Raw genomic sequence first — 27,194 nt, forward strand, 5'->3', positions numbered from 1 at the left:
CAGTATGTGACACCAACTTTAGTCTTAAGACTGCCACTTGCGTAGGACATTTTATGACACCTTCACCCCTGCCACTTCCACAATATTACCCATAAAGCCTGTGAAAATAATATTCCTAATACACAGGTTGCTTCTGATCACGCAGACGGGCAGAGACAAACTAAGAGCACGTAGGCTCTTATATTTTTCGGAGAAGAAAAGTGATGTCGGAGAATGTTTTAGGACTTGTGTCATGCAGCAGTCATTCCTCCTAACAGCAATCATATTAGAGCAAATGAGAGGCAACTGTTTCAGCAAGATGAAACTACAATTACTTACTCTCACTGTGTGCAAATGATAGATTTATCTCAAAGGGATTAGCAGTTTCACAAATTCCTAATCAGTTTCCCACTGTGGAATGAGTTGTTGATTATACAGGCCTGTGTGCCAACAACTAACATGAAGGAACATGCATTGAGTGGTGGGACTGAAGACCTCAATGAAGACAAATGTTATAATCCAGAACTGATCAAAGCTGTCCCGACTCACATGGTCATCGGCGAGCAGCAGTAATATATCACACTGTTCCTCAGCACATGAGGTTGCACATTACTCGTCTCCCACTGGCACGCAAGGGCTGTGACAGAAGCTGCTCTGGAGCATACTGAAAGGATGAACAGCCTCAGATGAATAGATGGTAATGAATACACCGAGCACACACAAGACCGCAGTACAGTCTCAGGGCAAATTACGCTATCAATAAAAGGGTCTACAGAGACAATGAGAGATGGAGAGTAGAGGAGGGAGGGGTAATAATACAACTATTGGCTCCATATTAGGGCCAAGCAACTCTCAGGTGTGAAAGTGAAGTGGTTCATTTCTTAATAAAGAGACACTCAGTCATGTCTCCCTGGAGAAATATAGACAAAAGCGAGTTTTAAAAGGTGAAATGGAAGGTAAGATAATTTGTGGCCGGCTAACACAAAAGACATCAAAACACCTCAAATATATAAAGGGCTCTGTAGCAGGGGGATCACAAAGTTAAACTTAATGTTCACAATGAAACACTATTAATTCCCATGCCTTTTAAGAAATCCAATGTCTCTTCTCTCTTCTTTGCTTCTCACCTTCCCTCTGTCTCCGGCATGCTCGTCCCATAATGATAAAACAAGGCCTCAAGACCAATGGAGGGACATCTATAGCCTGCATATGGCCGCCGCGGCAGACCATCCAATCCACAGAGCATTCATCTGGGTCAGCATCTCGCTCCTGCTGCTTTCTCTCAGACGTATCTCTCAGGGCGCGACACCTCTGCTTCTAATGATGGGGAAATGAGGCACCGTTTATCACATTGTTTGGACATTTGAACATTCATCTGCCTGAGGACGCAGTGCAGAGCGCTGCTCCCCCCAGTGAACTCAGCGGGACTCGCACTCATGAGCCGGTCAGTTACATGTTGTGGTGTCCGAAAGATTAAAAGGCTGAGCAAGCTACCTGAAGAGATACGGAGAAACACACACGTCCCACAGTGGCTCCAAGAGAGCATGGAGGCTTTGGTTTGAAATGCAAAGTGAAAGGCGAGCAGCACTGAGAGATATGACTGAATCCTTGTGGATCCAGTGTCATTACTCTTCAAATACAGATTTTACACTGTCTGAGATATCTGTGCCGAAAGGCAGGCGGGTTGACTTGTGAGGCTGTCTGGTGGCTGAGAGTTGATGGTTCAGTTCCACTGACTTACTCTCATGGTGGCAGCTGCTCGTTTTGGCCCTTTCATTTATATCAAATAGCATGTAGGGACAACGTTACTGCCATATAAATACAAAATATAATATGAGCAGTTTAAAGTCTGCTTTATGGGAGAAATAAAATAGATGTATATATATATAGCATAACCCATATATACAGGACTGTCTCAGAAAATTAGAATATTGTGATAAAGTTCTTTATTTTCTGTAATGCAATTAAAAAAACAAAAATGTCATGCATTCTGGATTCATTACAAATCAACTGAAATATTGCAAGCCTTTTATTCTTTTAATATTGCTGATTATGGCTTACAGCTTAAGAAAACTCAAATATCCTATCTCTAAATATTAGAATATCATGAAAAAGTATACTAGTAGGGTATTAAACAAATCACTTGAATCGTCTAATTAACTCGAAACACCTGGAAACACATTTTCAAATGTTTGATTTTGTTTTGCTGTTATAAATCTTTTTTTTAACTTGGTCTGAGGAAATATTCAAATTTTATGAGATAGGATTTTAGAGTTTTCTTAAGCTGTAAGCCATAATCAGCAATATTAAAAGAATAAAAGGCTTGCAATATTTCAGTTGATTTGTAATGAATCCAAAATGCATGACATTTTTGTTTTTTTAATTGCATTACAGAAAATAAAGAACTTTATCACAATATTCTAATTTTCTGAGACAGTCCTGTATATATATATATATATATATGGGTTATGCTCCACAACATAAAGTAAAAAAGGATAAGTGTGCTGCTAGGTCAGCAACACAGTGAGCACAAAAGCACTTAAAATGTGTGTAGACAGAACTCACAACACTCACATACAAGGCAAAGGCAGAATTTAGGCTAAACTGTCATTCTTTACGAGCATATTGTGCAGAAACACTGTATTGTAAATAAGATGTATTCTATATCCTTCATCTGGTGTTAAAAACGTTTTCTGCTCTGAAGATGGTTGATTCACTGAAGCACAGTTCTCAGTAAGAGCTGAACACTCTCTAATTATGTCATCTTCACCCTCTGAGTGTCCATTTATCTTCCATGCCGATCCAATTCTAGTTCCCTCTAACTTCATCTCCAATGTTTTTTAGTTGTTTTAGTCCCAAGTCCAAGTCAACAACTAGTGTGATAACTCAAATTATTCAAGACAAGTCCAAGTTAAGCCTTTTTTCTTGAAAGACAATTTGCAAGTCTCTTATATTTAATATTTAATATTTAATATTTTTATATTTAATTTAATTTTAGTCATTAGTATTGTATTGTGTATGCATATATGTTGTATATATACATATATATTTTATTTTATATCTTACTTTGTATACTTCTTGTATACATCTATATCTTTCATCCCTGTTTTTTATATTTTATTTTTTATTCTCGTGTGTTTAGTTTATTGGTGCTGCTACTGCTACGACAAATTTCCCCTTGGGGATTAATAAAGTATTTATCTATCTATCTATCTAAATGCTGATCGTTTTCTGTCAAAACTCTGTTAATTATCTTACAGAACTATCTCAAATACTTTAACCTGGAACTTTTATAGTTGTTTTATTGAACTGCTATTTCCAATGTCCAGAATGAGCTCTCGTGCCAACATGAATGAGAAGTGTGAAAGAAATATGAATAAAATGATAACGTCACTTTCATGTCAAAAAAGAAAAACTCCATCCGTTGATGAAGACCTTAAGATACGGCTCAGGGCTTTGTAAACCTTGAGCTGTGATTGTTTTGTCCAACTTTGCAAAATCAGGACAGAACTCAAGTGCATATGTGTTAATACTTTTTTAGTTAAGTTCTTTCAAGGCCTAATAGTTAAATATGCACGGCGTGGACATGCAAGGCCTAATTGAGTGTTACTTTTCTATGTTTCCTGATTCAACCACATGTCTGATTCAATGAGACATTCGTGTGTTTATCTTCTAATCTCAAGTTCCGGTCTTTGAGGACAGTGAGTCAAAACTCAAGCAAGTCAAGTCTCAGAAAAGTTCAAGTATGGGTTCAGTGTGCTACAAATTGCCTATTTTGAACAAAGTGTAATCTGAAGATGTCTTAAGGCAAAAGGCTTTATAGCTGTTGCAAATGGCCACACTCGGAAGAACGAAAATACTTTTACCATGGAGAGAAATGAGATTTGACGAATTGTACAACTCTGACTCAAGCGGTGCAAACCTCCTTCATGGTGTTGAGCTCTGAACACATGAAAAGTGGCAGAATGAACAAAAGTGAGCATGTGAGAGACTTTCTCATTGTACGTTTTAAAAAGATTTTTAAACGCAGCCCTCCTCACGATAGAAAGGTGTAGGGTGAGGTTTTCTTTTTACGCTTACACCGTCGGGGGAAGCATTTCGTTTGAATCATATTGAGGCCTCAAGTTTAATGCACGTTAGTGTGTGTAAACGCCATCCCGACGAATGGCGTCATTGCAGAATAGTAGCTCCCACCCCCCGGTTCCCTCTCAGGTAAACACTGTTAGCTACGCCATCACTTTTGCTGTATAGTTTGCATCGTTTGTGCTGTTGATAACGTTAGCTGTGAGCCGCTGCCATGTTGAGAGACGTTGAGAGGCAATCAAAATGCTCCCAATCTCATATATAAAGTATATTTAATGTTATGGTGAGTGGTGTGGAGGACCCAAACGCAGCAGGAGTTCTCAAAAAACAAGGTTTATTCAGTAGGATATCGAACAGGAACACAGACAAACACCACAGAGGAACAAAAACGATCCGAAACCGAACAAACAGAAAGACAGACTAAATACACTGGGGAACGAGACACAGGTGGAAACAATCAGGGTGTGGCTGGAAACAATCAGGATAGAAACAGACAAGCACAGGGAAGGAAGAGCAGGGAAACAGAGGAAACGAGACAGGGACTTCAAAATAAAACAGGAAACACTCAGATCCAAACATTTAAGTCCAATAGAAGTCCCCACAAGTCAGTGAAGAGTTTGAAACCGTCTCCACAGTTAATGGTGTGTCCCGCTCCACTGTACTCCTCAGTAGACGTAGGGTAGAGCAGCTCCCACTGGGGGCTGGACGGTCAGTGTGTCCTTGGAGCTCGGTCCTCAACAAGGACAAAAACGGGGCCAAAAGCATGACCCAGCTGGGATCTCTCCACTGACTTCATTTGGAATCTAGATGTCCGCGAGCAACATTTGGTCACTTTATTGGGCACGACACGTCCACACGGGGCTTATGTTGCCCTTGCAACAATCTTTAGGACCTTGGCACAGACTTGGCAGTTTGGCCCTTTTTTACCTCGACACATGCTGAGAATAATAAATAGAAGGAGCTCAGATTACTTATTGACATTCAGGAGAACATCTCGAGGCTTTGTTTAATGTTGGAGGACTTAATTAATTCCTCCAAATCAAATGGGCTTTTCAATTAGAACTGTTCCCTCAGATGATGCACTCTAACTAGTGGTGAAGCTGTATCCTGGCACTACAGTGTAAGCACTGACAAATCAGTGGGGTGAGAGTGTGCACTTAGTCAATTCAATCTGCAGGCAAGCTCATTATAGGGAAGAATAACACAAAATGAATACATGATGCCACGATAATCGTCAGTGTGTGTTCTGGATACTGTAATATGAGAGCCCACAGCACAACATATATTTTTGGGCGGCTGTAGCTCAGTGGGGTAAGAGGGCCGTCCTGCAACCGCAAGGTTGCGGGCTCGATCCCGGCTCTCCCCATTAGCTGCAAGTCGAAGTGTCCTTGAGCAAGGCACTGAACCCCCAGTTGCTTCCCGGTCGCATCACTGCAGCCCACTGCTCCTTAATAACTAAGGATGGGTTAAATGCAGAGAACTAATTTCCCCTTGGGGATTAATAAAAGTGTATATATATATTTTTTTTTATTATACACATGCGTAGCATATAGCATATAAAAGCACACTTTTTTAAACAGACAAACAATAAATAGATTTTTAAAAGTAGCTGAGGGTTGCAAAGCACGCTATTTGTTGCCAAGAAACATTATCTTGTACAACCATATAAACGACGAATAGGATGAGCGGTTCAGATAGTGGTGCTACATTCAGAGCACGATTGAGGACAGAGCTCTCAGTTATCTATCTGCACAATAATCGAGTTAGAAAAAACATATTCATACACACTTTTGTCCATTCACAGTAAATATGTTGTAACACGATTAAGACTCTACAGCCTCGCTAGCTTAGTGCTTTGACTTAATGCTAACATTAGCATGCTAACATGCTCACAGGGCCATTGCTTATACACTGATGTTTACCATGTTCGCCATTTTAGTTTGTTGTGCTAGCAAGATAACATTGCTAATTAGCACAAAATACAAAGTAGTCTACAGATTTTGCTCGTAGTCCAACTATAAACTAAAGCATTGGATCAATTTAAATCTTGACCTGATGAATAACAAAACAAGAGAATCATCAGTAATCAATCAATCCATATTCAGAACATAGATATCTGAACCCAATTTTCAACCGATAGTTGGCGAACCAACCCTCTGAACCAAAGTAGTGAGCCACCCAATTTAGATTTTTTTTTAAAGAAACACAACAACAGACAGAAATTGGTTGTGTCCGTTTTGGAGCATAACCTCGTGTGATGCAGCTCTGAGTACTATTTGAGACCCGGCCTTCTCTTGGTCAGTCTACCCACAGCGAAAGGTTACAGAGCGTTTGTCCACTTCAGAGTGAATACTGATCGGGTACAGTGTGATTCAGCTGGAATTGGACAGAGTCCTAGCAAAGGTATGAGTCATCAACATCACCACAAGTCTGTTTATCAACACTTCCTCTCTCCTCCCACATGAAGGTGGCCTGCAACCACCTCACCCTGATATAACCCAATCATCTTTACATCTGTTAACACTGCTCTCTCTCTCCCCCTCTCTCTCTCTCTCTCTCTCTCTCTCACTCTCACACACACAGTATGAGAATAGTAATGCACTTCAGCAATAATGTCCAATGGAAACATAAGATTATAATTTGATTGACAACACTGTCATACATGTGTTTGATGTAGAGGCTACGGCTGATGGTCAGCTCATTTAAAGTGTGTCAGTCCTTCTGTTGAGTGTCAGCTGGTCTGTTTGACAGACGACGGACTTATTTGTGATTGGTGGAGCAGAGCAGCCGGACACCCTGTGTTACTAGTACACTGGCGCCCTCTGTCGGTGACTTGTGGAAGTCAAAGATAATGTTTAAAAAGGAGGCAGAAAGTGGGGAAAGTTTCTCAAAATGAAATCTTAACCATCCAGAACTCTAACTGTTTGTCCTGTTTTCAAAAAACAGCACCATTTTATTTTGTTTTTCTTATATATATGTTAAACTTTCCCATATCGCTCAGAGTTTTCCAAATCTTGGTGTACAATGTGGCTTTCCTCTGCAGCTCTCAGCCCTCTCTTGGGGGTTGACAGCTGTATGGCACATGTTAATGTCAACCCTCCCACGGTCAACGCCTCTGACTGACAGTCAATTCTTTTTTCTTTTTTCATTCTCCAGCACCTGTGCTTGGCTGTCAGACCTACAGAGCTCCACTCTGTCGCCATCTCTGCCGAGGAACAACAGGCTCTGTGACAAAGGTTTGCAGTCGCTGCCCAGGGGGACCCCAAATGTCGAGACAGGTAGGTCCTTATTTCAATCAGGGCCAAAGGTGAGGCTGTCTCACAGGGGAAGGCTAGCCAGGCGTGTAATGGTAACATCAGCCCGAATATATTCTGTTTGTATCCATCTGTCTCTCCAGTGGCTTTGCTTCATCTATTTATAGGGCTGCTAGGACATTAGCTCAATGTCCGGGTAGAAATGTCATGTCAGACATCTGGGCCTCACAGCTTTCATTTGTAAATGTGAAGGTCAAGAAACTGCTTTAAGTGTATTCAGAAACTACAGAAGTTGACCTTTTACTTCTTATGATTTTGTGAAGCCAATGTGCCAAACGCTGATGAGAAATAGAAATAACTTTTACAAAAGGACGAATATACATAGACATTCTGGTCCAGTGAATCATCTTGTTTCTGGGATGTAATAGCGGCATTAAAAAAAGCATTTCTAGAAAATAACAACATAGGCTGAGTTGGCCTCTGACTACATCGAGGCTCATATGCATAGTACCTGCAAATGATGCACTAAATCTGCTGACTCATTTTAAAAACCAACTCAGTTTTGAGCCACATCCACCTTCTTCCCTCTGAAGAGGAGTTAAGGCCACCAAGAGCAGATCCTCCTCCACAGAAGCCTGTTCGACAGATCCTCAGACCAGGTGGCAACTCACACACACACACACACACACACACACACACACACACACACACACACTCTCTCTCTCTCTCTGTAATGCCTGCACATAAAAGTATTTGCACATATATTGTACAACTCTATAAATACATGGGAACAGCAGCACTGAGCCACTGAAACATGACCCCTTGTCAAAGGTAACACAGTGATAATGCTAAATGGATGGGGGGTGTAATAAGACTCACTTTCTACAGACAAACATAAAGTCCTGCTTGTGAGGCATGGCTCTAAAAAGCCAAAAAAGAGCATGTGGTCTGTATATTTGCCAGCGTTTTGGTCCAGACTCAAATAATTTTGAACAGTCTTTCAAGATCCACAGGCGATGACTTTTTGCCAAGCGACAATTTAATTTGCCCAATACTTTTATGACAAATTACATGGGAAAGTATTACAAATTCCAAGGGGGCTCCGCTTTACTGTGTTTGTAAATGTTATACATGCTAACACACCAATAGGTTGAAGGTGTAAAACATTATCTTAGCATGGTGGATGTTAGCATGTCGCTCAATGCATAGCCTCATGGAGTCGCTAGCACGGCTAGCTGTCTGTACTACAAAACATTGTCATAGTAGACTTGTATTTTATGTATATTAGAGTCAGCTAACAATAAAGGTGAACATAAATTAAATCAATGTGGATGAATAGATTTTAAAAAGTGGTTGTTTGTTGTTGTTTACCCCTCAGTACCTTTTCATCTGTCTGTTTCAGAAATGTATGCAACAAGAAAAGTCAGAGAGGTTAGTAGGAAAACAACCAACATGAACCACCTTTCACATCCCTAACACGTCTTTTATTCTGAGCCACATGTTGTTCTCCAACAGGAACAGCAACCGAGAGCAGAACCCAAGATGTTCCCCAGGGAGCCCAGCTTCCCCAGAACAAGTGAATCATTCCCATCTTTCTCCTCAACCCTTTTTAGCATTCACTGTTTCCTCTACTGGATTACTACAAAACGTCTCGTCTTTCTTTCTTTCATTTCCTTCAGCAGCCTTACGCAAAGCCCCGTCCATCCAAAACGTGACCAAGATTGAAAAGCCGTGGGAAAATGTCACCCTCAACCGCTGTCTGTTTGTGGCCATCACCATCCTGGTGCTCACCTCAGGCGTTCAGAGGCTTCATGGCAAGTAAAGTAAAAGTGGAACCGGTTACACAATGACACGCCTGCTGTGACTGAGTGGTCTCCTTTCGAAAACACAGAAACCCTGCGTGGTCAGGGGGCAGCGGAGGAGGAAGAAGTTGAACTGACAGTGAGACGGACAGGCACATTACGACAGAGGAGACAACCACCAGAGGTAACAACAGCCACAAATAACGTTCACCCATTTGACCGGTTTATTCACCGACATGAAGATAAACAGATGTAAAGCATCAACTGCGTCATGTGTTCTCCCCCTCAGCCAGAGACCACTCTTTGGGAGGTCATGTTTTGGTGGCTGCCAGACCTCGATGATGAAGAGGAGGATGGCGATGATGATGAGGATGAAGATGATGAACAAGTCCAAATTGAAGAGTCAAAGAGAGGAGCGGCTGCACGAGCACCGAGAGGTCTCAGAAATAAGCCACTGCCGGACAAAAATCTCATGAAACAACGAGAGGGGAAATTTAAGGAAAGGAAAGGCAAAAAAGACAAGGCTGAAGAAATCAGAGACAAGAAAGAAAAAGACAAAAAGGAGGAACTCGAAAGAGCAGCAGATGAGGATGGAGAAGAAGAAGAGGCACAGCCCGAGAAGAATAAAAAGCTGGAGGGAAAGAAAAAGAAGAAAAAGACTCAGAAGAGATGAGTGGATTCTTTCTACCGTGGCAGATGGCACAAGTTGTTTCTTATCCATTTCCACCAGAATTGATTTGATAGTATTTATGAGGGTGGTACTGTTGAATTCAATAATAGATAGCCTCCGTCAAAACTTTTAATTACCACCAGACTTGAAATGTTGTTGCCTTGCATAGCATATGTGATTCTGTGTAATGAAACACTGAGTTACCTGTGAACAGTTGCATTTCATTTAATCTTCTTGCGGTTTTATCTTAAAAATCCATGTGATTGTTTGATTGCTTTTACTTTTGAAAGATCTACATCTTTAATGAACTGCAGTTTATCAATATGACGTTGCAAGAAGGTATTGAACGTGGCAAACTAAAGATTGAGGTTGTGGATTATGACCCCCCAGTAAAGTAAAGCTTTTATCCAGATTGGAAACCTCCATCTAGATATTTTAAGAACTGCAGTGTTGTTCTTCTCTTCTGCTCCGACCCATTCCCACAATCAATTAAGCTTTCTGTGTGACATCTTAGTCAAAACAAACACTTCAAGAGGCAAATGCTTTTCTCCACAGAATTTAATTACAAAAACAGAATGCTAAAGTTTAGCCATTTTCAATCAAAGCTCCAAATCCAGAAACTAAGCATTCATACAAAACAGTGTGGTCGTACAGCTGAGCTGCCCTACACATTTACATAAAGAAAATACATGTATAAAAATCTACTAAATGTAGATTTAAACATCATTAAAAACACCATGAAAAAAAGCAATAATAATTCACTGGTCGGGGATCAATTATTAGACATAAGGCCCTCAGGAGGAGGGGGTCTCATTGGCATGGGAGGCAAGGGCATCTGAGGAGGCATATTGGGGGTTCCCGGAGCTCCAGGTGGGAGAGGGGGAATTCCTCCTGGCGGGGGAGGGGGCATAGAATCATTTTGTTGGCGATGTCCACTCATGAGAGGAGGGGGGCGCTTGACACCTACAGGGGGTGGGGGTCCACTGGACTGGGGAATAGCTTTCTCCATTTTGAAGTGAAACTGTAGGAAGAACTGGTGGGAAAAAAAAAAACATGGAGCACCAGTTAAACCATGTTTCCACATTCCTCACATTGGCTTTGTGGTAACAAATGTTACTCAACATATCACTACCTGTTTAGTTTCCCGGTTCCAGTGGGTCCAGAAACGGTTTTCTGCTTTATCAATTTCTCTACTGGGGACCTAAAAAAGGCAAAGATGTCCTGTCACAGCCAGAATGCCAATACAATAAGAGCACAGCAGAAGTGCAGCTTCCACTCACCTTGAAGGCAATCGTCTCATATGGTTCAGCTGCCAAAAGCAGGTACTGCCAGCGACGATCAGGGGGCTCAATACGCTGTTCGTAAGCAGACATGAAACGATGCCGGGGACCAATTCCTTCAGCGATCTCTGGGTAGTCGATCTGATGAACAGAGAAAGTGTATTTCAGATGCCGATAAAAATGAGCCGACCAATTTAAAAAATAGGATGATTTGATACAAATTATTTAGAATAAAAAGCAAACACATCTGCTCTGCTTTAAACCAAAGAAAACATACCAGCATACAAAAAGGTGAGTACTGACTCCAGCATGTGGCTGAATGAGACAGCTGTTTCACTGAGAAAAGGTCAGTTTCTTAGAAGTACATGCAAAGGCATTCCCACCAAACACACTAACCTGGAAAAGTAAGGACTGCTGCCCAGTCTCTGAGTCCCTCTGTTTGGTTACTATAAAGAAGAGAAAGACATGGACCATATGTTAAAATGCAATACAGTTGCAATGAAACATCAGCCAGCATAAAGTAAACAATGACTGCACTGATTGATAACCAGGCCGGCAGCTCACCTTTGTATCCTGGTCGGCCAATTTTGACAAACTTCTTGACCTCAACTTTTACTTTTGCTGGAGCTGGCTGAGCGGGAGCTTCTTTTGCCTCTTTAGCTGCTCTCCGCGCTCTGAAAAAAAAAAAAATAGTTGTAAATTGTTAATCAACTCCATGGACCAAATGGGTTGTTGCACTGTCAATTCACAGCAACCAGACGATAGCTGATGATCCACCACAAGTCCAGCGTATGTAATGTGGACCTGTGGTTTGATAAGTTTGTCAGTCATGGGAAAGTGAAGTGGAATTAGTCACACAAAAGACAACATATAGACATTGCACTTACAAGTTGGTCTGATGTTTCTTTCCTTGTGTGTGAGCCAAGTAGCTGCCCTGTAATTCAGAGAAGAAGTTTGTCAAATAAGATACTCAAAAAAACAGGAATTAACAAGTTTAGATAACATTAACTGGGAAAATGACAGTGTTTGACCTCCATACCTCATTGTTATGAAGTGTCAAGCAAAGTTTGCATTCATATGATCCTAAATGATTTTTCATGAAGTAGGGGTCTTTGTTGATGTCAATTGTCTCCAGGGCCAGCTGACGTAACCGTTCTCGCCTATCGCGGTTACTCTCAGAGGAAGACGCCACCCCACCGCTCCCCGTCTTCCCTCCAGCTCGATGTTGGAAATCCATCTTTGCAAGGTGATGAGGTCAATCACCCAGACACACGCGTGTTTTCCCCAGTCAACACTGGAAAGGTGACCCAAGTAAATCCTTCTTGATTGCCTGAAGAAAATAAAGCACTCATTGTTACAAAGCATGTAGATAAAGAAACATATTTTCAATTAATACTCTGCTGGATTTTGGTGCAACACCATTTACAAGTAAACTTAAGAAGACTGCTGACATGACTGTATTGATAATTTACTTAATTGCTCAACATATCAGTTGTATGAAAATGCCTGTCTTGTATACATGCACACCGTTTGAAAAGGACATTAAGTAGAGTAAGAGCACCATTAGTTTCAAAAAGGCATGTATACAAACTAATACAACTCAAATATGGTGGAAACTGGTCACGTTTCATTTGTCTATCGTCAAGCTTTTTACATGCATTGACTCTTTAGACCCCTTTTGACTGGGATTATGTATGCTAACTTCCCTCGCAATGGATCGGTCTAACTACTGGGAAGTAAAGCAAGAAGTTAACGGAACAGACCTGTAGCCAATTAATTTCTAATAACGTATATCTAGCTTACACTACTTAAGGGGCAGCGGGTTATCAGGCTACAACTCAAATGTGCCCTGGTGCATTTTAAAGTAACGCTCGCTCCTCAATACAATACAACATGGCTCATGCTAAGCTAGCGGTGTTAGCAGCTAATAGTTGATGGATTATACGAAATGTGAATGGTCAAACGACAAAATAAACACATCCAGTGTTGTATATATGATTATAGAGTTGGTAGTTACACGGCAAAACTGTAACTGCCCATGAAACGATATTTCAAAGTTAAATTTGTTCAAAACACTCACCGACACTACAACGTTTCGCTCATGCCAACGTAGGTTTGTAGTGCGCATGTCCAAGAAGATTCTTCTCGGCATTTTGGCGGTTTGCAAACCGCTTCAGGCGCATTACTGCCCCCTCCTGGACTGGAGCGGGAGTTGGCTGGACTTTCCAGATAAAATACTCATGGACCGTATATTTTCTCAAGAGTTCATAAATTTTATTTATCTATAAGACAACCACCGTAAACAGTTGTTCATAAATAGAATGAATAATGAATACATAAAGCCCCATCAGGGCTCTAGCTGTTGCTGCATATGTGGCTACTTTACCTATGCAAAATACTCTTTATTATATCATCTTTCAAATAAACTTTTAAAGCGGAAACTGAAAAACGTCAAAGAGAAAGTAGATCGGATTAGTCTCATATGGCCTATCCTTGATTAATGCCTGCTCTCCACTCCTTTCTTTTCAGACTTCCTCTTTGACTTTCAACACTTTCTTGAATTCCCGCTTGCTAGCTCACCTGAAACGTGTATTTAACCACATCTATAAACATTGTGCATCGGGACCTTTACTCTTCCACCTCGAGTTTTGGTGTTTCAGCTATTTCTGATTCACAACTAATTTACAGTAACTCCAAATCTAATTGCACATGCATCCACCCATCCATTCATCCATGCATCCATCCAAACAAATTATTATGTTAACATATATTTTTTATAATTGTTTTTATAATTAATTATCATTTTTACGATCCATTCTTCCCTGTTGTTAACTACATGTTTGTCATAACAGTAAACATGACATTGTATTGCCACTACACCAGGCTGCCTCGTGTAAGCGTGTACAGTTTGTAATCGCACAGTTCGCCTAGTTTGACCCTCACCGACCACCGTAAGTTACTATTACAGAGGAGTGTCAATACCAGCGTAGGGGAAGGTGTGTGTGTCCGGTGTGTGACATGAAGGAGAAGTCTGCCTCCACTGTATTCGCTTGATACATAAATTACTAAGCACACCACGTCGCATTTCGCGAACACAAGACAGCGAGACAAAGACGTTGAACCGACGGAATTGACGCGTTGCCACTACATACGCTTGTTATCTCACTGCAATATTATTATCATGCTGTTGGTGGGAAAGCCTCGACGGCTATAGCCGAAGTTTCCCCTTTAACCTGCTTGGCTGCGTCAGTGACCGTGATGCGTTTCAACGAGAAGGAGATGGTGTCCCTGAGCCGCCAGCCGTCAGAGATGGCAGCCGAGCTGGGGATGCGAGGGCCCAAGAAAGGAGACGGTAACACGGTTTATTCCTGCTGCGAGGCAGCTCTCATCACGTCCACTTCCGTTTCACGTCGCTAATGCGGACAGCAGAACGCTAATGCTCGAACCAACCATACAAGATATGCCAAGTTCATGTTATTCATCAGCTGTGTAAAGTCTGTGCTGTGATGTCTCATCTCGGTTCCTTTTTGTTATTAAACAGTTGTAAAGAAGAGGCTGGTGAAACTCGTGGTCAACTTCCTCTTTTATTTCAGAACTGATGAGGAGGAGGTAAGTTGAATTGATACTCCTTTTCATTTACCGCCTCGGCATTTGCCTTCTGTTTTCATTGTTACCTGTTCCTTATGAGAAAGTGGATCCAACAACATTAAGTGACTTTGTATTCGTCAGCCAATTGGAGCTTTGCTGCTGGAGCAGTGTCGGGTGGAGAGGGAGGACACTCAGGCCTTCTCCATTGGTGAGTCACATGACTCTTCCTCACTTTCTCACTTGCTGACTGATTTCAAATCTCTCTTAAGTCAGTGTTAATGAGTGGATTCACGTTTGTGCTGATGTTATTCAAAATGCATTGTTGATATGTCTCTGAACATGTATCCATTACTTATGACTCTATATTACAGTTCCAGTTTGTGCATCTTTATAATGTGTTTGTGAATGTTATGTGTTCTCTTTGTAGTATTTCTGGATGAAGCTGAGAGGAAATATCTATTTGAGTGTAACTCAGAAGAGCAGTGTGGGGAGTGGGTCGACTCCATTATCAAGGCCAGGTCGGACTGACTTTCCATCCTAAAACAACATACAGCACAATCATATACATATGTCTGGTATGTTCGGTTTAATCTGGAAAGATTACACTTCTTTTTTAGAAGTGTTTTAGCCTGCCGTAATAGACTCACATGGGTGAAAGATGTAGCTGTTTCCAGACACATATTGTAAAAAATGTGACTTGAGTTGAACACTTTTCAAATGATCCATCACTACTTGACCTTTTGTTTGTGTTTACTGGGAAAGTAATAATGCTCCCAAACGGGATGATTTCCTTCTTCTAATATCAAAAACATTTGTCATCTCATCTTGCAGTTACGAGTTCATGAGGAAGAACCTGATATTCTATCGAACTGAAATCCACAGGCTTACTGGCAAGGTAAAGTCTGACACAGCAGAGGCACTAAACGCCACACAGATGATGCTTCTATCAAACGGGGTCGTACTAGAAAGGAGTTGTGAAAGTGTATTTGTGCCATGCTACTGAAATGCACAGTATCATCAATATCAACAAATGACAGATGGATCAGCCATTATAGGAACATTCATTTTAGATTTTATTTAACAAGGTTCTTCTGTTTTATGATCTTATGCTAAACCCCCAAAACAATCGAGATGTGTGGAATTTCATTCGTGCTGCTCAAAGCATACATTAAGTACTTTTGAATGGTTCTAAATGAAAACTGTTCATAGCAAAGTCAGTAAATAATTCTGGCTGTTGAGGTTATTCAATGTGATTTTTTTTTAAGAGCCACTAATTCAATTCCACACTCCTAAACTGTATTGTGGTAGAGAGAGAAGTCTCAAAGATATTACAATTAAAACTGAACATTTCATATAAAGTTTAATTCTGTGTCAATAACAGGGAGTTTGCTCTGTACACTGAGCATTTGTTTTATTACAGTCTGTACTCATCTTCTCCTTTCTCCCCAGGACCCCTTGGAGCAGTACGGTATATCAGATGAAACTCGCTTCCAGGTCAACAATGGCCTGCAACTTATGCCTCAGGATACATCCTCCTTGTAGACCAACGACCTGTGTCCAGATGTACATTTTCATTTTAGTTCACCCTGCTGCCATTCCAACAATGCTCAATGCTTTGAAAAAAACCATGGCATTACCATAAGCACACCTTGTTTTAGATCTTCACTGCTCCGAATGTAGTTAGTGTGGCTCCAGACTTACAGAGACATTCTTATGCACATGTTATAACACAGTATCTGCAGCCATGCAAAGTAATGGGTTGGTAACGCAAAATCATTACTGGCAACACAGGACTGTTGAAATTGACACTGTTATTTTTGGTTGAGGGAATTTTTCAAGCCATTTTCTGTATTTTTTTTCCATTTCTTAGTTACTTGTTTGTCAGTATAAAACATGTTTTATACTCTGTCTTCTTTTGGACATACTCTAGAGTGAAATTGGGATTTGAGAGCATCTGATTGTAACTGTGCTGTAGAGCTGTGGCTGTGACTTCCTTTCGGATGCTTCGCAATATGAGCTCGACCGGGTTTAACAAGAATCAAACCAAGACATATGAATAATATTAATCAAGTTAATGTATGCTGTTTGAAAAAGCTGACGCTTATTGCTCAATTCAGTTTTTTAACTGCATGGGCCCTTTGATCTGCTGAATTGAGCCACCCATTTTACTTCAGTTTTGTTTATAAGATGGAATTTTATTTTGAGCTATCCCAGTATATAATTATAATCTTGCTCATTAAGACTATTTAGTTTTAAAAACTATACTTTTGCACATATTACTGGGTGTTGAGGGTTTTATTTTTTTATAATTTACTTGAAAGTACTGTATCTTTTCTGTGGCACTTTGAATCAGATTCCTTGAGGTAAGCTGATGGACTGGGCTCTGAACAAGATTTTTGAGTATCTCACAGACTTGTTTGTCTGTGCAGCTATGAGCGTTGCAGCTGGTGAGCTGATTGTGCTCAACCACTTTTTACGAGTAGTCAAGAGTCCATCCACAAACAGAATGTGTCTTTAATTTTAAGCTTTTGCACATGAAATGTGTTTAGTCTGTTTTTACTTCATGTTTCATTTTGTGTTTCCCTTGCATCCCTTTTATACTAATAAAGCAATTTAAAACATACTGTAAATCAATGTGGTTTGTCATCTGTTACCTAGAATAAATGTGTCAAAAGTAAAACATTATTTTATAAATGTGTATAATCGTCAGTACAACAATAATGTTCAATGGTGCTGCAACGTGTGTCCATTTGACAGTCATCTTTAATCATAAGAAGCCACACAATGCCCACCGTGTCTAGTTTGTCATTAAAAAACATAGGTTTCATCACTCATTTGTGCCAGTTCAGTTGATCGTTTGACAAAGCAGTTATCAATATGTGCATATTTGATTAAAACAATGCATTTAACAACACTATTATGTACACATTAATTAATACAAGCAAATAAAAATATATAATTAAGTTTCAAATATATGTCATTATAAGGGAACTGACAAGTAGCTAAAAATCACTTGATGTGTGAAACCTGAAGCTATAGTTTTAGCTCTATGTTAAATGCTTTTGTGTTTCGAAATATTAGTTTTTCCGTATCATGTTCAGGCCATAAACTTATCAGTATTGTCAATTGTCAAAACAGTTGGACAAATAGAGGACATAACTATCCGTCTTCTTGACAGTGACACGTTTCCTTAGCAACGCTAAATGTGTGATTCAAAAAACGGTGACGTCACATCCTTCCCGTGATGCTTAGCGGACCCAAATTGAACGATCGGCAAAAGGAAACAATTGTATTTTACATGCTCTGTTTTAAAGAGTCGAACGAATAAAATAAGACATTTAAACTGGAATTAACACGTCAAATAAAAACTCTTTAACGGTGCGGAACACGAAGATTGACTCCGGGCACGGTGGGTCTTAATGAAAGAGAGTGAACAAACAATGTCGCTAATGTGTTAGCTGGACAGCTAGCGTTAGCGTAGCTTTGTATGCTGGATGACTGAATCATTTGGGGTTTAAATCACTTTAGAGTCACGCTTACAGATCCATAAGTACCACCACACGTGAGTTTGTTGTTTCGTGGAATCAGCGAGTAAAAACATGCAGTCATGATGGCTTTACAGCTGCTGTTACAAGTTCACGTTAACTAGTTTTACGTTAATGTTGTTAGCAGAGGACGGAGCCTCCGCGCAGCTGATCCCATGTAGCCACTGGAGTAACTACTGTAACTACTATTATTGGATGAGTTTAACAGTTGTTTGCCATTATATCCACGATTGCTCCCTTGAAGGTCACTTTTTAAGTGTTCATTACCATCCAGTTAAAGGTACTGTTACTTTCTTTAGCGTCACCTTCCTCTGCCTAGTGTGATGCTCAGGTTAGCCTCCAGTAGTCAGTTTAGTGAAGTGGATCGTTTATTTGACCATGTCCAAAAATATGTATTATGTAATAGGTTAGGCTTCATTACACCGAAGTGTTTCTCAGTCGATGAGTGTATTAATCAATGAGTCGATCTACAGAAAACTAATAACAAAAGTATTGACGACCCATCCATGGTTTTATTGTCTTTATACAATACAGTATTACGGATGAAATATGTGTTTATTATTAATACATGTACGTAATTATCAAGCTAAATGCAAAAAAAGATTCCTGAATATGAACATACTCGCTTCAAAACAAGTTGTATACAATATTATAGACTGATCAATTAATTGAACAAATATGAAGTATATCAAAATTGATTGACTGAAAATTATAATTTATTGAACAGCTTACATGGTGGCATATCTTTTGCTCAATAGTCATTTGTGAGTTAAAAAGTCTGTTGTATGATTTTACAAATGTGTTGATCAGTCTTAACCGGTTTTCAGGCATCATGGATCAGGACTATGAGTGCAGGCTGCTCAGGCAGATCAACATTCAAAATGAGAACGCGAGCCCGACCGTAAGTAACTTATACACACACTTATAAGATAAGATATTCCTTTATTAGTCCCACAGTGGGGAAACTTCAGGATCACAGCAGTGGATGCACATTAGAGCATTAATACAAATTAAGTACATGTACATAAAGGAGCTGTGTTTCCTCCACTATTGCACAATGATAGCGCATCCCAAAGAGGATTATCAACTAGCAAAGGACATACTCTCCATGTGTTGGAAGAACAAACGTTTTAACAGGCCTTTCTCTTTTTATTTTTGACAATGTCGCAAGTGTTGAGTGAAAACAAGACCTCACCAGCCAAATGACTAGGTTTTGTGAATGATGCCTCCTGTTGTTGACACCTCAGACAAATGCACCATCTGCCACCTAAATGATGTTCCTGCTTTGACCAAGTTTTCACATCACTGTCCAAGGCCTGTTTGCATTTGGCCTCCAGTCAGAAAATGCTTTCTCCTCTCACCCAACTTGAATAGAAAGCGGCAGGAGCGGCGAGGGCTCTTACACCCACAAGCTCCCCGTTGTCTTCCCCGAGTAAGCACGGTGATCGCTTTATTCCCTCCCGGGCTGGAGCCAACTGGAGTGTTAACTTTCATCGCATCAATGTGAGTCTGCCGCAATACAGGCCAGGACTTCACTGTCTTTCCTACCAAAAGAACAGTGTTCTCAAGATTAAAGTGTATATTCTCGCTCACAAAGGGAAAAACTCAACCCCTTTTTCCTCTTCTTGTGCTTTTCTACAATTGCTTTTCAATGATTGCTTTTTATTCAATTTTCTCATCTAGGAAATTGAAAAGTCCCACAATCAAAACAGAAAAACCAAAGATGGCACAACAGACAGCAACAAAGGTAATCAATCAACCTTCAAGTATCGAGAAACTAGGCATGGGACAAGTTTTGATAATAGATCGCGAGACAATGTTTTTCTCTTCAGTTTCTTTGCTACTGTGATGTATTGAAAATGACGAGTGCTTAAACTAACATATATTTTCATTATCCATTTCTTGTTTGGTCTATAAAATGTCAGCAAATTAACAAAATAATACTATAAATTTACTCTCACAAATGAATAAGAAATCAAACATTTGCAAACTTTGAATGTTTTCTTGAAAAACTACTGAAATGTCAAAATTATTATCAAAATGTATGAAGATTTATCATGTTGATCGGCTCTAAAGATTACTGCCTTTTCTGAATATTATGTGTTTCAGAATTACCTTTTACTAGAGGAAAGAATTATCCTATGACTGTCTGCCCATAAAAGATAAATACTCAGTGGTGTGATTCGTGTCTCTTTTTCAGCTACATTCTAAATGTGCCTCTGTCTGCTGCAGTCAAAGTTCATCATCTTGCTTTTTCTTGTTTACTAAGCATGGACAGGCTCATGGAAACTGGAGATAAGAACGAAACAACATTTTGTGAAAACATTCTCTCTGATCTTCAAAATGGGAGGGAGAGGGAACAGTGTTTGAACTTAATCATGTGGACAGCCAGGTTTGATTTCCCCTCTCTCTCTTCCTTTGCCGACAGCGGATGGTCTGGCTTACTCGGCTCTGCTGAAGAACGAGCTGTTAGGAGCGGGCATCGAGAAAGTCCAGGACCCCCAGTCAGAAGACCGCCGTCTGCAGCCATCTACTCCAGCCAAGAGAAGCCTTTTTAGTGTAAACATACTTTACATGGCTGCAACTTTTAATGCACTAGTTTCATGGGAACTTTTTTTCTGAATCAGTAACCATCTGATTTTGTTTCGTAGTATTCTATAAGTGCCAAGAGGGCTCTGCCAGAAGAGGATGGAAACACAGTCTCTCCATATTCTCTGTCGCCCGTCAGTAGCAACAGGTAATACTGTGTCCATGTCATCTCTGCCGTTTTGGATACGGTAGCATGTATTCCTCAAGTACTTGTGTTGTGCATTGCAGCCAGAAGCTGCTGCGGTCGCCAAGGAAACCTACGCGCAAAATATCCAAAATACCTTTCAAAGTCTTGGATGCTCCAGAGCTCCAGGACGACTTCTACCTCAACCTCGTGGACTGGTCCTCTCTGAATGTGCTCAGCGTTGGACTGGGTACATGTGTCTACCTGTGGAGTGCGTGCACCAGCCAGGTGTGTGTGACCTGTCAACACAAAGAGTGCATTGAGCAAAGCATTGAGACAGCGAGGCATCCAGCAGATGTCTTGACTGCGGTTGGAAATGAGCTAAGACGATACATTTCTCTCTCAAATGATGTTTCCAATCACACTGGAGCTCTGAGTCCCAGGTTCTACTGGTTGTGTATCACACATTAACTAAAAGTGTCTGACGATGTAGGTAAGCTGCCTCTCGGACGTCATGTTAATCTGTAATTCATTTCCCTCGCCATCCTTTTAGGTGACGCGGCTATGCGACCTTTCTGTGGAAGGAGATTCTGTAACGTCAGTGGGCTGGTCAGAGAGGGTGAGTTTGTCTGTCTACTAGCATCATCTTTTTACATTTATGTCAGAAGGTATGAAAAAAATAGCCATCTCCAATACGTTTGGAGTACAACCTGCAAACTAAAATACTTTTCACATTTTTACTACTCGAGTTGTGAACAAAGTTACTCTAATTAACCTGCCCACGACGCTTCATGGAAAAGGGCTGCTCCTGGAGCGGCCATAGGGATGCAAATAATATTGTAGTTTGTAGGCTCCGTTTAAAACGTCTGTCCTTCGTTTTGGTGAGTCTGGTATTCAAAGTGTGCCGTCTATTTTTAGGGTAACCTGGTGGCGGTGGGGACTCATAAAGGCTATGTGCAGATCTGGGATGCAGCAGCAGGGAAAAAGCTCTCCGTACTCGAGGGACACACAGCTAGAGTGGGTGAGTGAAGTGGCTGGAGCGATGAAGGCGGAGACCGTCGCTGGAGTCGGTGTTACAACCTTTATTCATTTCCCAGTTGTTTAGCAACATCTCTCATTCGCGGTTGGTGAATCATCTCCCCTTCGATTTCATTGTTTTCTGCCAGGTGCGTTGGCGTGGAATGCGGACCAGCTGTCGTCTGGGAGCCGCGATCGGGTGATCCTCCAGCGGGACATCAAGGCCCCGCCTCTCCAGTCAGAGCGCCGTCTCCAAGGGCACAGACAGGAGGTCTGCGGGCTCAAGTGGAGCACAGACCACCAGCTGCTAGCCTCGGGTGGAAATGACAACAAGGTATGTAGACGGAGAATTACACGTCGGTATCGGGAACACTTTTTGCATAAAACCGAATTTCTCTCCCCTCAACCTGCTGCCTGTAGTTACTCGTGTGGAACCACTCGAGCGTCCTCCCGGTGCAGCAGTACACGGAGCACCTGGCTGCAGTGAAGGCCATCGCCTGGTCTCCCCACCAGCACGGCCTGCTGGCCTCCGGAGGCGGCACCGCCGACCGCTGCATCCGCTTCTGGAACACTCTGACCGGCCAGCCCTTACAGTGCACCGACACCGGCTCTCAGGTCTGCAACCTGGCCTGGTCCAAGCACACAAATGAACTGGTGAGTCTCCGATCGCACAGCATCATCTAAATTACATTTCCATCGTAAAGCTGCTCTTTGCACAACAGCAACTCTCAACTAAATTGAGGCGGCTCCTGAATGTGTTGGTAAATATGTGAAAAACATTGTTTTCTGCAGGTCAGCACACATGGTTATTCACAGAACCAGATCCTGGTGTGGAAGTATCCCTCTCTCACTCAAGTGGCCAAGCTTACTGGACATTCCTACAGAGTACTCTACCTGGTCAGTAAATACTCTGTAGTTGTGCGTCTGTCTGCAGAACAATGGGCCACTTACGTTTTCTGATCTTAACTTTACTTTTTCTGTGTGCCACATCGGAGTTAGACCAGCATAACATGATGAATGCCACCTGTGTTAGAATAGTCTACAAGCATGATTAACAACACAAAAATACTCTATAAGGCTACATGTCTTTCCCCATAGGTCTTATCATGAAACCCTGCTACATAAAGGAACGCATATATAATAATCTAAATTTAAAAAATAAAAAAATCTAATCTAATCTAAATCTAAAAAAAAAAAATCAGATATATATATATATATAACAGTATTAGCAGCAGAATTAAGGCACCTGATAAAGCCAAGGATTAGGGGGAAATTTGTGCTGTTAATTCGATGTAATTTGAAGAAATGATTCAATATCTAAACAACTCGACCATCAATGGGAGGCAGTCAGATAATAGTATACATTTTGGAAAATTTTGTGAGGCTATATGATTACATTTCAAATTATATTAGCATTAATGTTGAATAGCAGAGTTAAATAGGATAATGTCATCCCAATTTTGAAGGATAATTTATGCTGGGTTTTCAAACACTACATGAATGAATAAAGTAATGAAATATAAAGTCCATTAGTACAACTCTTTAAATTATATTCATACCTCAGAGTAAATTTAAAGTCAAGACGATTGGTGAAAGTTCTCACACACATCACAACTTAAAGAAATGAAGTGAAATGATTCATCGTCCAAAAGAATTATGAAACCGAACCCCAAACAATACCCCTGATTACTCTGGTGTTATAATACTGTATATTCAGTGTGTGATAATGTGTGTGTTGCAGGCCATGTCCCCGGATGGAGAGGCCATTGTGACGGGAGCTGGAGACGAAACACTACGTTTTTGGAACGTCTTCAGTAAGATGAGATCCACTAAGGTATTCATCCTCTCCATTTCACGTTGAAGATCTCTTTCTCTGTTCTCCACCGTTCTCTGTCTGTACGGTTTGACTCACCACCTCCTTCTGTCGTCCTCCTCTTTTAGGAATCCGTGTCAGTGCTGAACCTCTTCACCAGGATCCGGTAGTTGGCGCGCCAGTCCACTACGAGGGGACAATGTCGGGAAGGGAATTTAACTTTGCATGTATCAAACTATAAATGGGCCCCTTCTTTTGAGTATTCACCTCAGTCGTCTGCAGAGGGCTCCCCTCGATCGCTCTTAGTTGTTGAGCCAAGTTGTAGCTGGAGGTGGGAGGGAGCTGGAGTGATGCGCAGCCTGAGTGTCGAGGGCAGAGGAGATACGCCTGTGCAGTGTTCCACTTCCTCCTTCATGATGGAGCCACTGGCTCCTCCACCAGACCAGGGATCTCTGATGACAAGGAGAATGTGGGAGGCGTTTCTCTCCCAACGTGATTATGTTTTGTTTACAGACTGACTTTGTGCTTTCCTGCCAAATATCGAGTTTGTCCTTTTGATTGTCTTATTTATTTTGCTTTTCTTTTCTTTTTTGAAGGCTGGTAGATTTTCTTTTGTGTGTATAACTGCAGTTTTTGGTGTGATCTGTGGAGTGTGTTTGCAACAAAAAAAATCCAGGCTTGTCTTTTTACATTTTTACTAAGAGACAATAATGTTTCATGTAGATTGATAACGAAATACATAATCCTGTGCCGTTTTGAGAACTGTAAATGCTTAGCTAGGTCCGGACTAATCGGCCTGATCTCTTTTGTAAATATTCTATTAAGTTAATTTTAATCTATTAATATTAAGCAGTATTGGCTCATTGTTTTATAATATCACGAAACATCTTTTAATTGCAAATAGCACATCTTAGAAGAAAATAAATATTTGGTAACACTGTACATAAGAGCAGTTGGTTACAAAAGTTATCCACACGTAAATGAGGAGATTTGAATGTGACTTTGGGGTCGCTCATCTTTTCCTACTTTATTGAGTGGAAAACAAGCCAGGGATGTAAAATAATACACGTTGTCTAAGCAGTGTCATTTGTAACAATAACTAAAGCACACAGTAAAACATTTGGGGTTCAATCGGAGTGGAAATGCTGCTTTCTGCCGTGTCTGGGAAGATATTCAAGCTCGAGGCACTTTTGCTACTTCACACCACGTCTGTGTTGAGAAGTCATGCAATTCTATTTTATGTTTGTTATGTATCTGAGAGAAAAAAGATTTCATATCTGCAACTTTCCCCCCCGCATTTTTTATTATCTTTTTCCCCCGTTTGAATGTTTGAGTCGACTAGCGTGCCACGTTTAAAACGAATGCTATTTATTTGTGTTGTGAAGAAAGGCTGTTGTACAGAGGGCATGTTTGTTGACCATATCTGGGGGAAGTTGATGAGCAGTTTCACTGCCAGGCTGAGAAAATCTATTTGAAAGCCACTTCAAAATCAAGACGATGCTGCGAACTTGAATTACAGAAAGAATGTTTAAAAATAAATATTTCTGTACTGAGAGGTAATCAACAATTAAACGATCATATCTTGTACCTGATATATCGTCGCCGTTTCATTGTGTTTCATCAAATCAGCCTCCTGCTGTGCAGTAAATGTCCGATATCATCGTCGTGTCATTCTATCAGGCACGATCAATAACAGATCTCGCAAACAAATATTTGATGCGTAGCCAAACCACCGAGCTTCATAACAATAATCCACAATGGTTCACTGCTGTCCCTTCATCACTATGAACATGGGCATTGCAGCTTTTCCTAATTGTGTTTTGTTACTGTAAATATTTACTGGAGAACCCAATGTGTATTTCTCTCAACAAATGCACTATTCATTACTGGTGAAAGCTCGTATTGATTGAACATTTTTATGTGGACATATAATAATGAAATAAAACATCCACAGAACTTTTTAAAATGAGCTTTTCCGAAAAAAAATATGGTTATGAATTCATTATTTACAAAATATTGACGGGTCGAAAATGTATGTTTTGTTTATCTCTGTGGAAGATACCTGATGTTGGGTTTCTCCCACCAGGCTAATGAGCCGATAGTATAATGACGTTGGTGTCACGGACATCTGTGTCGTCAGGGATCAAATTGCCAGTTAGTTTGAGGGGAAAAACATAAATGGCTGAATTTGACGGTTGGGAGCTTTACTTCAGTACCAAGGAGCTGAGGAACTCAAGGAGGCTGACTGCACATACTAGCTATTGGTTATCTTTGCATATTTAAACAAAACCAACAACAACCAACATCCATATTCCTTACAACTGTTAAAAATATGTAATTTCTTACATTATTTTTAGAATGTAAAAAATAATCTAAATTCTTCTCTCAAACAACAAATATGTGTGTAAATGGAGATTGAGAAGAGGGTGGGCCACTAAAGAATAAGTAATAATAATTAATGCAGGTCATCCTGCACTACACCACTGCTGAGATGAACATGACCACTAACCAGCCAGAGCCTAAGATTACCAGACATCAAGTGAAATGAACCTTGACACACCACCGCACAAAGAAACCTAAATCTATAGCTCATGTGGATAATTACCTCACTACTCTACCACGAACGAGTCATCACTTGACAAGACTGTCGAGTCTCACTACACTCGACCATGAAGTATACAGGAACTTATCAAGTAATGAGCTGTTGTTCTCGGTTTATCTCATTTATTAATTAACTGTGCAGAACATGGGCTGAGCTAACATACAACATGTGTATTCAAGTCGCCGTTTAATTCCTGAATTGCGCTGGATACACACCTGGATAGATATGCTAGAATCCTGTTCAATTAAAGGCAACCGCGAAAGTCTTCATTCTGGATTAAGGAGCTGAGGGTCTCTGAGGGTCTCAGCAGACCTGCAGCTTTCAGGGACCTTATTCCAGAAATGTGGAGCAGAAATACTGAACGCTGCTCCTCCATGTTTAGTTCTGACTGAACAGAAACAATTCAATTGTGATGTCAGAATATCCCAAAAGAAGTTTATCTGAATTATGGCATACCTGTGTTCTGTTTAGGGACATGATCATATCTTCATATCTATTTGTTAGTGGGATCATTCTACTGTAAAGCCATAGGTTCTAGTGATTGTGAAAGCCATAGCGAATAATTCACATCTTTTAATCACACACAATAATCTGTCTTTATTTGATATTTCTCCACCCAATTGACCTGTTTTTCCAAAGTTTCAAAGTGACCCCCAGAGGGCGCCATCCTATGAGCAGACCCTAGACTGCTGCTGCCACACCCATCCTGCCAGCCTTAACCATGAGGCCGTGACGGTGATAATCAGATGTAACACTCACTAAAGGAGTATCCGGCCCTGACTGTCTTTTTAACAAGCTATGCAGAACACATCCCACATTTGTGTATCTGGTTTCATTGTATCCTCAGT

At 40.7% G+C, this 27,194-nt stretch overlaps 4 protein-coding genes across 4 annotated transcripts; 3 read left to right on the plus strand and 1 right to left on the minus strand.

Annotated features, from left to right (window-relative positions):
* Positions 1-7,910: 7,910 nt before the first annotated feature.
* On the plus strand, positions 7,911-10,235 carry LOC130198583 (junctional sarcoplasmic reticulum protein 1). The gene is made up of 6 exons (XM_056421803.1): positions 7,911-7,975; positions 8,719-8,747; positions 8,832-8,892; positions 8,996-9,130; positions 9,208-9,302; positions 9,408-10,235. The coding sequence occupies exons 2-6, from the start codon at positions 8,721-8,723 to the stop codon at positions 9,789-9,791; spliced, it is 702 nt and encodes a 233-aa protein (XP_056277778.1). The 5' UTR covers positions 7,911-7,975; positions 8,719-8,720; the 3' UTR covers positions 9,792-10,235.
* Positions 10,236-10,328: 93 nt separating this feature from the next.
* On the minus strand, positions 10,329-13,235 carry sf3a2 (splicing factor 3a, subunit 2). Its single transcript, XM_056421801.1, has 8 exons — positions 13,149-13,235; positions 12,108-12,398; positions 11,956-12,002; positions 11,633-11,742; positions 11,465-11,514; positions 11,069-11,209; positions 10,921-10,989; positions 10,329-10,821 (listed from the first exon to the last, which is right to left on the minus strand). Exons 2-8 carry the CDS (start codon positions 12,303-12,305, stop codon positions 10,561-10,563), a joined length of 876 nt encoding a protein of 291 aa, XP_056277776.1. The 5' UTR covers positions 12,306-12,398; positions 13,149-13,235; the 3' UTR covers positions 10,329-10,560.
* An 830-nt stretch (positions 13,236-14,065) lies between these two features.
* plekhj1 (pleckstrin homology domain containing, family J member 1) lies at positions 14,066-17,279 on the plus strand. Its single transcript, XM_056421094.1, has 6 exons — positions 14,066-14,420; positions 14,610-14,677; positions 14,798-14,864; positions 15,084-15,174; positions 15,488-15,551; positions 16,106-17,279. The coding sequence occupies exons 1-6, from the start codon at positions 14,327-14,329 to the stop codon at positions 16,196-16,198; spliced, it is 477 nt and encodes a 158-aa protein (XP_056277069.1). The 5' UTR covers positions 14,066-14,326; the 3' UTR covers positions 16,199-17,279.
* Positions 17,280-17,918: 639 nt separating this feature from the next.
* fzr1a (fizzy/cell division cycle 20 related 1a) lies at positions 17,919-25,336 on the plus strand. Its single transcript, XM_056420728.1, has 14 exons — positions 17,919-18,065; positions 19,029-19,102; positions 19,576-19,704; positions 19,885-19,948; positions 20,630-20,760; positions 20,853-20,938; positions 21,019-21,202; positions 21,468-21,533; positions 21,833-21,935; positions 22,081-22,265; positions 22,352-22,585; positions 22,724-22,828; positions 23,673-23,765; positions 23,873-25,336. Exons 2-14 carry the CDS (start codon positions 19,034-19,036, stop codon positions 23,912-23,914), a joined length of 1,491 nt encoding a protein of 496 aa, XP_056276703.1. The 5' UTR covers positions 17,919-18,065; positions 19,029-19,033; the 3' UTR covers positions 23,915-25,336.
* The last annotated feature ends 1,858 nt before the right edge of the window (positions 25,337-27,194 follow it).

Source organism: Pseudoliparis swirei, chromosome 8 (genome assembly GCF_029220125.1).
Source record: "Pseudoliparis swirei isolate HS2019 ecotype Mariana Trench chromosome 8, NWPU_hadal_v1, whole genome shotgun sequence".
Taxonomy (NCBI): Eukaryota; Metazoa; Chordata; class Actinopteri; order Perciformes; family Liparidae; genus Pseudoliparis; species Pseudoliparis swirei.